We start from the raw sequence: 12,944 nt of genomic DNA, 5'->3' as shown, positions 1-12,944 counted from the left end.
TACATTGTGTAAAGAACACAGCAAGGTAAAAACCTTGCAAGGCAATTAAAGGAAAGCCTCCATTCTCTGATAAGACTAATAAACACAGAGAAAAAGAAACAGAGCAGTCATAGGAATTAAATAGACTGAGGTATCAGGGAAGGTCTGAGGAATAGGTGGGCAGGTCCTGATGGGGGGAGAAGGACAGGAGCTACTGAACACCATCCTTCCCACAGGAAAACTGCTTTGATGTGAGCACCTCATTGCTGCCTTCACAGCAAAAAATACCTTCCTAGATCTCACCTTTCACTGGTCAGTAACAAAAGCAAAGAACCCATGAGCTGAGGGGGCAGTTATATCAATAACCAGTTGTATCAATAACTAATTCCTTAATTAGTTCCTAATTCCTCCAAATTCTTGGAGAAAGGATGGGAGAGCAGGGTGCCTGGTCTAACCAAATTGCCAGTACTCTCTTCAGGTCCTTCCATTTGAGTATTCTCAGACAATACAAGAATGTGACTCTTGGGGCTGTCCAGGAGCTGCACTCAGTGATCCTTGTGGGTCCCTTCCAGCTCAGGATATTCCATGATTCTGTGGCTCTCATCTGGCCAAGCTTCCTTCTTACAGCCTGGGTGGAAGCATTTTGGACACAAGGGAAGCAAGAGGCACAGATTTCACTTTTGCTGGTGCCCAGGCCATGTGCATGGCATTTCTCCTATATCTCTCCCAGAGGCTGAGCAGCACATCCTTGCTCTTCAGTTACTCTCATTTCCCTCTAGTAAAATGAATATAGGTTGAATGTCAAAATGAAAAAGTTCAGAGATGCTCTCCTCAGCTAGTGACTTTCATAACTGAAGGAATAAGAAGTACCAAGAAAGATCCTTCATGGCAGTCAGAGAAATATTCTGATGGCCAGAACTAGTAAAAAAATGTCTGGCCTAAAAATAGCTAATAAGCAGCAATTCCTACTTGCTTCTGTTGCAGACTCTTGCAAAGTATATCTCTGAGATGGCAGCGAGTATCTGGAACATAGATAAAAATATTCTTCTCAGTTTTAAGACAAGTTTAATATTAATTTGAGATCCCTCTTTCCCTTCCCATTGCCTGAAGGCAACCTAGTTACACAAGTGGACCTGCTGTAGGATCATCTGCCCCCAGTTCAGGGGTCTGGATTAAAAACTTGCATCCGGACCTCATTCATGGTCTTGACTCCTGATTTAAGGGAAGTTCAGCATAGTTACCACGCACTGGGCTCCACCCAGAGGAAAGCTCCTGCCCAAGAGAGACAACAGGTTATTCCAACCTGGTAGCAGATCATCAAGAGGCTCTTTTTGCACATTAACCACTAATTCTCCTTGCTGGATGCAAAGCAAAACAGAAGACTCAGAAGGACCAATTAAGGTTCCATAGAAACATAACTTTGTGCTCATTCAGGACTGCTGTTAGTGCACAAACTAATTCATGGACATGCAGAGAAAACACAGACCATAAACAAAAAGTTTACAGTTACAAAACAGTATTTAGATGTACTCTGACACAATTTCCCTTCTTTATCATCCTGGCTGATTAAAACAGAAAAACAGCCCTTAGGAAATATCTGTTACATAAAGCCACTGGTGATTGTGCTGATCATGTAATGAGAAAGGCACAAAGTTCTCCACTCTCCCCATCACACCACGAGAAAACTTTCTATGGAAGAAAGGGAGAGAAAATAAAGCCATTCCAGAATTGTACCCCAGTTTCTGCCTACGAATAGTTAATATAATCCTGTAGGAAAAGTGCAGGCCAGAAGTAGTGAGCTCCAACAAAGGTGCCTTTCCTGGAAGATGCTGTGCAGAATCAGAAAGATTAGATGCCCTCTGTTGCTGTCCTAGCAGCTTTCACCATTCTCTGCTGCTTTTGATAAATCATTTATTAGAACAGCGTTTTTACATAATCCCTGGGCAGGGGGTGGGGGGGGAAAGAAAAAAAAAAAAAACCCACCAATATCCCCCCCATAAAGTAGATTTATCACAAAATGCTGTCCTCCTACCAACTGTCTTCAGACCAGAACATATATTTCTCTGATTATTAATTAACTGATGCACAGAAAGAGCTTCAAGCTTTTTAACCTCTCCCTTTCTCTTTTGTCCTTCAAGCGTGTAGATGACAATGCAGGGGTGGTGTTCAAAACAGAGACAGAAATTGCAATACTGCCATCATGTTTTGAGCCCATGGGCTCAAATACTAAAGCCATTTAGGAACTGAGTATTTAAGTTATTTTTCCAGTACATACATTCTGTTCCTAGTAGTACATGTTCGAGTCATAGTACAGTGAATCCTGCTGACACAGATGAGGAGAAGCAAAGATGGTTAACTGCCAATACTGCATGTAACAACAAAAAAAAGTCAAATCTGCCAGTAGGTATTTGACCTGAGAAGAGAAAGGAATATGCTGTTGTTGGTCCTATCTGCCTATCCCTTATCCACTGTAAAGTCTCAAATCTCAGGATAAGCCATAGCTTTTCTTCTCTTTGCAGTTCATCCAAATACCTTCAACAATATGAAACACAGCTACACATAAATAGCAGGAAAGAGGGAGACTTGAATGCACCTGAAACTTCTGAGTATATCAAGGCCCCTGAAAACTAAAACATGGAAGCTAAGCTGGAGTATTAGCTGCTCTGTCCCCAGAATATGATCACAAAGAATAAGATCAGTTATTGGCATTTGCCAGTTTCCCTCCCCAGCTTTTGAATCCCAGTTCCTCTACCCTCAGCATCCAGACAGAGGAGATTTTTATATTGCATCAGTGAATACCAGAACAGCTGAGGAGAAAAAAATTGGTCCAAATCTGTAGGCAACCAGAATCAGAGTACAACTCCCAGCTTCATTATCTGGTCTAAATGAAATATAGTGAGCAAATGCACTTCTGATCTCTCTTATTAGTCCCATTTGTTAAAATGCTGTATTATTTACAGCTTCATACAGAATGAGGAAATGGGCTTAGAATTCCATCTCAAAAGCAAAGTGATGATAAAAACTGGTATAGTTTTGTGAGCTTATCTCACAGCAAGGTTCTTGCAGAGGTACAACTATATTAACAACCCAGCAAAATGGCTCATCATCCCTTGAAGGTCTGGTCTTGGCAAAAGTAGAGAAACAGTAATCTTCTGTTATAGTGGGCAGCATTTCTGGAGGGGTTTGATTCAGAAATTAACATCAGTTTGGAGAGAGACTCACCCAGGCACTAGACAGTTAACACTTTACCTTGAGATGTCACTCCTAACTATGGAACCAGGATCCTGTAATGGAAGTTTCTTGTTTCAAGCCAGCACTGCTCCCTGACCAGTGATTCATCTGAGCACAGCTAAGGGTGTCCTGATAAAAGGAGAAACCCTGCCCTACACTCCACTGGCTGCATTGGCTGGAGCTCCCCTGGTTCCTGTGGGGTCCTAAGGTGTTGTGCTCACAAATGGGTGAATGTGCAGTCACAATCTAGATGTGCACATCTGGTCAGTAGGAGGAATATCCCAAAAGGACTTGTTGCAAGAGTAGAAATCAAAGTTCCCAGGCAAGGTATGTTCTCTAAAGATGTGAGCTAAGCAACCATCCAGCTGCAGCCAACTCAGCTTTGATATTGGATTGCTGTGTGTATATCAGTAAAGTAAACATACCTGGCACTTCTCCCTAGCACTGGGGACAGCTGGCACAAAATGGCCTACACCCAAATTATTTCATTTTCTCACTTTCCAGAACATCATGGACACATCCAAGTTAAGCACTGAACACAGCCTGTCTTCTGTGCTGCAACTCAGACTTTGTCCAGGAATTGTTTTATGTTAAACACAAGTCAAAAAACCTCAGCACTACAGATTATTAGGTTCCAGTTTCTCTGAACTTCCCTGGAACACTTTATTCTACTGTTTTAGATGTAACTGATGTGTGTTGGCCAGGAATATCAGCAAAGCAGATGTGATTTTTAAAAAGAAATGGGTTTCACTACATACTGTATTCAAGGTTATGAGGTATATAGACAACATATTTTAGGCTGAAGCTCAAGTAAGGCATCCCCAAGGGAGTTTCTAGAAGTATTTTAAGTCTGACTGTACTTGGGTGAAACCAGGAAGTGTTTAGTTTATTCCTTTGCTGAAAGTGAATCGTAGGATTTTGTGGACAGATTATTCAAGTAGTGAAATGTAAACTGGTAACATCACCAGGCACTTACTGCCCAAAAAGTGATGGCAAGAGGAGATCCATTGCTATTGAATAAAACCACAGCTCATTACTCACTATAGCTCGCCAGTTTTTCTCTAGAAATTGATGATTGCTGTGGGGCTTGAGAGTACTTTTTGTCTGTTCATCTTCAGAGCTGCAGTGTTGGTCCCTCCTCATCCAAGGGGCTGGAAGGAAAACTGTGTGGACAGCCAGTTTTCTTGGAGCTTTGGCTTTGAGAGGGGAGGACAAAGAATGTTCCCTATTTATTCCATGGGCCTCCCTTTTCTAAGCCCCATGTGCCATAGTCAGTAAACCTGTTGTCTCACATGGAGAGACTGAGACCACAGGTTTCATGACCTGCCATGAAGTTACATTATTAGCCAAGGTCAGGGAGCACAGTTTAATGCAGGAGTGAGAAGGTGCCTTTGCATGCACAGCTCTGTGTCTTTTTCAGACTCAAGTGACCCTGTGTCACCTGTGAGCCTGGCTTCTGAGGAGGAACTGGACCAGGGAGGGGGGGCTGCTGCATGAACCCACAGCACAGCCCAAGGCTGTCAGCCAGGCCTGGTGCTGCTGTCAGGAGCAGGTGTATACCTGGCAGCAAGCGCTCAGCATTGGCTTTTTGAGGGGCTTGCAAAAACCATCTCTTCATTTCAGCCTGTCTGTTGAGCAGCACCAGGCTTCTAGGATTGATTTGTGCTGCCAGAGCCTTGCAGGGGTGGATAAACAGATGGCTTTGTCTGCAGAGCAGGCTGGTCCAGGCTAGTCTCACCCAAGGTTTGTAGTCAGAAATGCTGCTGGTACACAGGGACCTTTCTGGCAAAAGTGGCAGAGGCAATGCTTGTACAGTGTGAGGGCCCCCTGCTTCACTAATGCCTCAGACCCATGGTCACTCCAGCTATAGCCATACATGGTTTGGGAAAATGAGGCCTTTTTGTTGGATCTAATATAATTTTTAAAAAAATAAATATTAAAAAAAAAAAGCCACCAAAAGCTCTCCCCAAAACTGAATGCATTGCATCCTGTGTGGTTGACCCCTATTATTTCATCAGACTGTTAGAGAGCAAATTGAGACAAAGAATGTCTTAGGTGACTTGTAGATACAATATTCAGTCACTATAGTTGTTACCAGTGCTGGATGTGCTCCATGGTTGATTGTGAGGTTTTCTGGCACAGTATGAAATTCCATAGGGAAACCATGTTAGGAAAGCACTAGTGTTCATCACTTAACTGCAGAGTAACATAGAGTTTGCAGAAATTGCCAGTGATTAAAATTCTTTATATTTCTTGGCTGGCCAACAATCAAACCATTCATGCTGATTAATACTATAATTAAGAATTTATTAAATTCACATTTTACTTATATTGCCATAATAAGGAAGTAGCAGTAGATGTGTGGGGTTCCCCTCATCGTTGGTATTGGAAGGCAAAGAAAAGGTTATGCTGGCAAGTTAAGGAAGGTCTAGAGGTTTACCCCAGTCACAATGGAGGGAGATAGAGGAAGACAGAGTGCCTTGAGACCATGCATTACAGCTGCTGACTCCCAGCTCAAAGGTGACCCAAATCTTGTGGCACCAACATTTGGATCCCTGTGCTCCACCTAGTCTAGTGTTCAGACTGGCACTCAGACCAGGCAGTGTGTCCTGGGTCACTGATCTGTAACAACCCCTCCTATCCTTTGTCCCACATTGGCAACCATCCTCTCCTCACTCTCCTGCCCACCTGCCCACCCTCCTACCTGCTCACTTCCCCCTTCTCAGCACCCTCACCCTTTCCCCATGTTCATTCTCAGTGGTCGTTGCATGTACGTGCCTTGGCACCCTTCAGCTCATTAAGTCCCCTGCCTTACCTCATGTTTTGACAGGTTTTGTGAGTTTTGACAATCCTGCCAGTGCCCAAGCTGCTATCCAGGCCATGAATGGATTCCAGATTGGCATGAAGAGGCTGAAGGTGCAGCTGAAGAGGCCAAAGGATGCTAATCGTCCCTACTGAAGGGTTGTGGGAACCACTGGATACAAAGCACTAGCACAGGTAACTGCATGGGGAAGGGGTGTCAGCTGCACCTGTAGCGTCTCTCTGTGTTGTAGACCCTCCAGGAGATTCAGCTCTGTGACTTTCTATCTTCTGCCTTTTTGACTCTGGCTAGAGCCACTCTGCTCAGACACTCACCCACGCATAAACCAGGAGCTGTTTGTGTGTGTGTCTCTAGAAAAAGAGGTGAAAGGATGCTTATCAAGGGATAAGACAACTTCCTCATCCCAGGGGCATCCTGCATCTCTAGAAAGTGTTTCTGGTCACTAGAGGAGAGTCAGCAAATGCCCTGATTCACCTTGGTCAGTGAAAGAGAGTGTTTCTGGCGCTTGAAGAAAATCTGCAGTTGAGAGGTGGGACTGGGCTGCAGTTTAATCCCAGGTGACTGGACTGGGACAGTGTCTGTCTCAATAGCTCTGTGTTGCAAACGTTTCAAAGCATTCTTCATTCTTCATGCGGTACAGTCTGTATCCAATTCCATCTCAGCATAATAACTTAATGTAAATATGTCTCCCTGACAACCAAATAACCCCTGATTTATTCCTTCACAAACACAAGAAATTAACAGAAGGGTCCACATTCACTTCTTGGTCAGTTGTTTTAAACTCCTGTGTGTAGATAAAGCCCAACCAAAACCAAGGAAGCTTAGCTGGAGTAAGGAGCTGGTGTCTTGTTTTGAGACTCATGTGCCATGTATTTCTGGAAAGAAGCCAGCTGGATGTTCCAAGGGAACTTCTAATACATGTAACAACACCAAAAATATCAGAAACAACAGCTTGTTTCATTGGAATCCCAATGTATCACCAATAACAAAAATGAAGATGTTTCCAAAAATGGAAATATTTTCCACCACTGGCTGGCTCTTTTATTAGGCAATTCTTTGAGAAATAGAAATATAAACCCTATGTGTTTGTTTACAGAGACAGGAAGTCTCCCTATTGTTAAAACTGTTCCACATCAGAGATTCCCCAATCAACTCAACACCTAGGGAGGCCCTAAGCAATTTGTACTCCTGAATTAGTAATAAAGAGATTGGTTAGGTGACCTTTCTATGTCATTTTAGCTGTAATGTCTAACATTCTGTGATTTTTATTCAGGCCTCTTTTGATTCATCTAAAACAGGCAGGAAATACCTATGTTCAACTTTTCCAAAGAAAAACAGATTGTTTTAATTTTTCACTGGGGTCCCAAATATCTTTAAAAATATATATTTTTCTAGTCTTCAGAGCAGTATCCTTTCCAGTGAGAATTCAGGAATGGGATCAGAATGTCTTTGAAAGAGGTGCTGCACTGAAGACAGCATAAAGGAGATAAAGAAACCTTTCAATAAACATTCTAGTTGCATGAGCAGGAAACAGCCACCATATTTTAGAACCTCCTTTATATGTGACTATATGAAGACAACTGTCAATGTCATTTTCCCCCTTCAAAAACCTCTTTTCTTTTCCTTGCTTATGAAAAGGCCTCTTGGAAGCTTGAAACCAAAACATGTTGCCATATCCAAATGCTTTTTGCTTCATCACACTGGCTTTTTTTCTGCAGGCTTTGCTGGGGAGAGCGGGGGGTGCATGCTTGCCATTGTGTCTAAGCAGGGACTGCCTTTGTCAGGGAGGCTTTCTGTGACACCTGCACAGGCACCAAGGGACACCAAGGTCTGCCTAGGCAGGCACCAGGTTTATGTCTCAGCACAGCTCACTGAGGATATGCTTGTTTCTCATGGTGGTACAAGGGGCAGGGCTGTGGCTCTCTGTGTTGTTCAAGATTCACCAGTACAGGTCTACGGTGGTTTTTATTATTGTGCTTCACCATGAAGTGCTCTGAGGTCTCAGCTTGTTTCCCACAAAGAGATTAGTCACTAGACTAAGATTTGTTGCTTGGGTATTTTGTTTCTCCCCCCATTAAATCATATAAAAAGGAATCAGGAGGTAAAATGGCAATATGATTCTATATTTCTCTCTTAGAGCATTTTCCTCCTTTCTTTAATGCTTTTACTAAGCAGAACAGTCTTGCAGTGTTGTCTCTATATAGGGAGTCCTTTGGCTTTCCTGTGTTTTACTTAGCTTTTTTTTTTACTCAGCTTTTACCACCAGATCACTTCCACCCTTGGCTTAGAGAACCTTGTTTAGAGACCCTATCAAAATATATCTCAGGGGTCCCTGTTCTCTTGCACACCTTGTTGAGCCTGTTGCAGCAGCCTGACTTTTAGCAGAAAGGAGTTCTCCAGGGGGGAAAAAAAAAAAAAGTTTTATACATGTGTTTTTCCACATGACAGAAAGAAGGCCCTAGTGTGTGTGGTCCCAGGAGGACACTGCAGGAACATTCCCCAGGGGAGGATTTGGGTTAGCACAGGGAGAACCACACTGCCATAGCCTGGAGAGGACACCTGGTGCCAGCAGGGATGCCCAGAAGGTCAGATGGGCTTGAACCAGGTCTTTGTTCTGCTCCCAGTGCTTGGGAACACTGATTCCAGCACTCCACAGCAGGCAGGATTCTCAGCCAGGAAAGCCACAGGTCAGCTTCCCTCCAGGGCTGGACAGCATTATCAGCAGAGGCTCAGCCCTCAGGAATAAGCCTGGCTCAGAGACAGGGCAGCACAGGATCACTGTGCCCCCACTGTTGGCTTCATTTGCAACTTCCTTTAACTGATAGAAAGATAATAACTCCACTGTGTTTTTATCTATCTTAACTTTGGAAGCAGCTCTTCAGGGTCTTTAATTCCAATTTGAAGCATGTGTATAACCATATTGACACCAGAGTAATTACTCATGTGCTCCAAGAGGATGCTCAAGAAACTTTTTAATTGGGATTTTTCCAAGGAAGGGCTTTTTTTGCTATTGAATTGCTTTCAAAAACTAAGAAGTTGCCAACGACAACAACAACAAAAAAGCAGCACACTGTTTGATATAATCCACCAGAGTGTTTTTTCCTAACTGAGAAAGAAAGAAAGAACTTCACTAAATTTTAATTCTGGCTGCACAGGTTTCTTAAAAGACTTATAAATCTCCTTTTTGGGGACACAAGCAATCTAGGCCAGAGTGATTTGAAGTCCTTTGTTTTCTGTGCAAGTGCTCCAAACGTGCTGTCAAACACTGAAAGGGTCTCTGTGATGTGGCAGATAGGTCCAAAGCTGCAGCAAGCAAAGCCCTGAAGAATTTAGATGGCAAAATGGCTGCACCTGTTCTCTTTCTTTTTTTTATTAATTATTAAAGAGGTGGTAGTAGGAAAAAAAAAAAGAAAAAAGAAAAAAAATGGGAGGAATGATGTGATGGGCTGCTGGAGGGCTGCTGGGACAGGCAGGAATGGTAGGACAGCATTGTTTAGAAAATGCAGAGCTCCCAACCCTCCCAGAGCTCAGGGCAGAACACAGAGCAGCCCAGGAGAAGCCAGTGACAGAGCAACAGAAGACACAGCACAAAACAGCCTGAAAATCCTGTGCACTCCCCTTCTGTGGCTTCACTGCAGTCACTGGTCACTGGCAAAGGGATGCTCCCCACCTCAGACACACAGTGCTGCTGAAAGTTTTATTTAAAGCTAAAGATGCAGAGACATTTGGGTGAGAGTAACCCAGAGCACTGGCATGAAACTGAGTGAGACAAACTGAGTGAGGCAAAAGGGAAACAGAAAACTTAAAAAAAAAAAAAAATAAAATTAGAAAAAAGCAATATTTTTTTAAGCTTTGCTCTAGAGTAGCAAAAACATTAAATGAATGCACTGCCCAGACAATCTGCTTCTACAGAGCATCAGTGGAAATAATATAGGCCAAAAAAAAATAGTTTCAGGACCTCCTTCACTGCTTCTTGACCATGGACTGATGTCTAGATCATTGTAAAATGTGTGAAATACATGTTTTTGCAGCTGTCTAGAATAGGTGGTATTTTCACTCTGAGGAAATGTCTTTTTTTTCTTTTTTTTTTTTTCTTTTTTTTTTCTTTTTTCTTTTTTTTTAACAGGAGTGTATACTTTACCAAACTGGAAAACTCTATTTTTCTCTCTTTGTTTCCTAATAAGAGCAAAAAAATAAAAGCAATGCAAACTTGATTTTAAAGTAAGATTATACTGTCAAAAATACAAAAAGAAAACTTAAAAAAAAAAAGAAAAAGAAAAAAAAAGCAACATTCCAAATAGCCATAAACAAAAACACATGAGTGAAAAATTTCTGTCTTCAACTGTCACTTCAGATGGCTTCAATGCAAAGTCTACTGAAAGTGTATTTTTTACTGAAATTTTTGTTGCTTATGCCTCCCAGATAGCTTTCTATTACCTCTAGTGAGAGGCTATTCTGCAGCTGCATTGATCTCACTGTTCTCTATTAGGCTATTCATCTTGAGATTCATTCCAAATATCCTTTTTCAAGATAAAATCCCATTTCTTATAGTTATGCCTCCTACAATCATGCTAACCAGCCCCTCTTCCACCTGCACAGATTATTGTTGTTTCCCTCTTTTAGTCATCACTTAGATCGTTTAGGACTTGCTTACATTATGGAAATTTGCACTAGTATAATTGCATCAAAACAGTACTCCAGCACAAGCTTTAATATGAGTGAATAAAGACAGAAAAAAAATCAGCACAGCTTAATTTTGAAAAGTCTGTTCAGGTACTGGAAAAACATCACCTCAGCCAATATTTTTTTCTGTTCTTTGGATTACTTTTGTTTTTCATTTCCACTGACACCTGTGATTAAATTAAGCATCCCTCAACTGTGTTTGCAACCCAAACTTTGTGCTGTTGTGCTTGTACTGAGAGAATGGAAGTGAATTTTAGTGGGGGAGGCTAAAACTGGACTCCTGAAGGTGTTTGCAAGACTGACAAGGAAACCCTTTATTTTTCTGCCTGATCATTTTTAACTTGTCTGTCCATTTAAACTACTGATAACTTTATTATGGCAAAATTCTCATGTCTGTTCTACAAACCACAGCTTCGATACCAGAGCATGCAAAATCCCATTTGCTAATTATTTTATTCTAAGATTGGCACACAATATAATGCACTGATGGAAAACGACAATAATTAATTACTGCATTTACTCCAAAATTACAATCAGTAATTACTGCTCTGAGACTGAATTCCATTCAGCAATATTTGGAACTTGTTCTTCCTCAAAGCAGGGCAGCTTTTTGGGAGTATTGCTGTGTTTGCATCTAAATGAGTCCATGTAGGTCACTAACAGATCCGTGCTGTTTGTCATGGGAGTGATAGAGCAGCACAAGGTAATACCACAACACATTCCCTCACTTTGGAGCAGGAATTCTTCATTAAAACCCAAGTCCCCATTTTTATTTTAAATGTTAGATCATGTAAATACTTCCAAATTAAATATTAGATATTAAAGCGGGCTCTCACTTCTCATCTTGCTGTGATACTCTTGGTGCTCTGAATTGAACTTCTGGAGAATTGTGAGAACTTTTGACAAAGACTCAGCCAGCAAAGAGCCTTCTGAATTTTTCCTCATATATACAATACTGTGAAAAGACCAGAAGTTTGTTATGGTGGTGCCCTCTCCAGAGGCTTCCAACAGTAAAACCCAAAAAGCTCCAGGGTTGACTGGAGGGTGGTAATTTCATATTCAGCCACTTGATCAAGGTTAGTGTGGGAGGTCACATGCACAATGTCACACAAATTACCTGAGTAAGTCAGATTTTAGAGCCTTTCTGAGCTCAGTGTAAGCTTCAATTGCATCAACTAATGGGCAGCTGCAGTAACCTGAAAACAGCAGTCTTTGAAGGAATTTTTACCAGGTTTGTTCAGCATTTGCTGGGCCACTACATGAGGGACTGCAACTTGAAGAAAATATGGAAAATACAAGAAAAGGAAAAGAGTAGGCGTTTGAAACAGCAGTGATTTGAAATGAGAGCCAAAGAGATGGAAAAACACAGGACACATCCACAGCCAAATTTTTTGTTCAAGCAACAGCAGCAGCAAACACTGAGAGAATGAGTCCTCTGTTAAATAAAATATGTACAAAATGAATAAGAGAAGGCAAAGACCCACAGTGAAAGAGGATTGTGAAAACACAGGATGAGTCCTAGAAAACAAGCACAGTCTTTTTCTTACAGTACCTCTAAACAAGTTACAAGTCAACAAAATCCATTGATTCTGGGGCACTAGAGAGACCAGTATTCACTAGTGAGCAAACAGGAAACAGGCACTTTATCAATTGGCAGATGCTGCTCAGGGAGAGATCATAGAAAGGTCTAGAACTTCAGAGATGTTCTTCTCAGATGGTCCCATATTTGAAGGCAGATAGAGCTGTCTTTGGTGTGTTCAGTTAATACACACATCAGCACCATAAGCATGGGTTTTTGTCCTGGTAGAGACAATAGGAACAATATTGGCCAAAGGCAGGGAACAGCCCTCTAGGTCTAGGATAAAGGTTAAAACCATCTTCCAGGAAAACTGGAAATTCACAATGAAATCAGAGTTATGAGTCAACCCCAACATGTGATTCACAGGACTCAGGTCACTTGTGCAGCATTGATCAGTAAGCTGAAAATGATCTGATCTTTTTCTCACTGACCTTTGAAAGCTACTGCAGAACCATGAATTGAAGCTCTATGGGGTAGTGTTTGGCACTTACACTGTAGAGATAAAGAAAAGGGAGACTAAAAAACTCCATGAAATTTACTCTGCAGGGGAAAACTGCTACAGGAGTTGGCAAGAATCTTAATAAGGGGTTGCAGAGTACTCCATCAATGTGAGCACCTTAAATTGATGTCCTTATGGTTTGGAAGGCATAT

The 12,944-nt window shown here is 41.8% G+C and overlaps 1 protein-coding gene across 10 annotated transcripts in view; it reads left to right on the top strand.

The window, feature by feature from the left end:
* The window catches only part of CELF4 (CUGBP Elav-like family member 4), a 690,435-nt gene that overhangs the window by 661,657 nt on the left and 15,834 nt on the right, over nt 1-12,944 (top strand). For all 10 annotated transcript variants that reach the window (XM_079329933.1, XM_079329925.1, XM_079329932.1 and 7 more), the window contains one exon: nt 6,041-6,207. In XM_079329933.1, the coding sequence (XP_079186059.1) occupies nt 6,041-6,168 (128 nt within the window). In that variant the 3' untranslated portion in view covers nt 6,169-6,207. The remainder of the gene's footprint in view (nt 1-6,040; nt 6,208-12,944) is intronic.

Source organism: Erithacus rubecula (assembly GCF_903797595.1).
Source record: "Erithacus rubecula genome assembly, chromosome: Z".
Taxonomy (NCBI): Eukaryota; Metazoa; Chordata; class Aves; order Passeriformes; family Muscicapidae; genus Erithacus; species Erithacus rubecula.
This window is presented reverse-complemented; position numbering and strand designations above follow the sequence as displayed.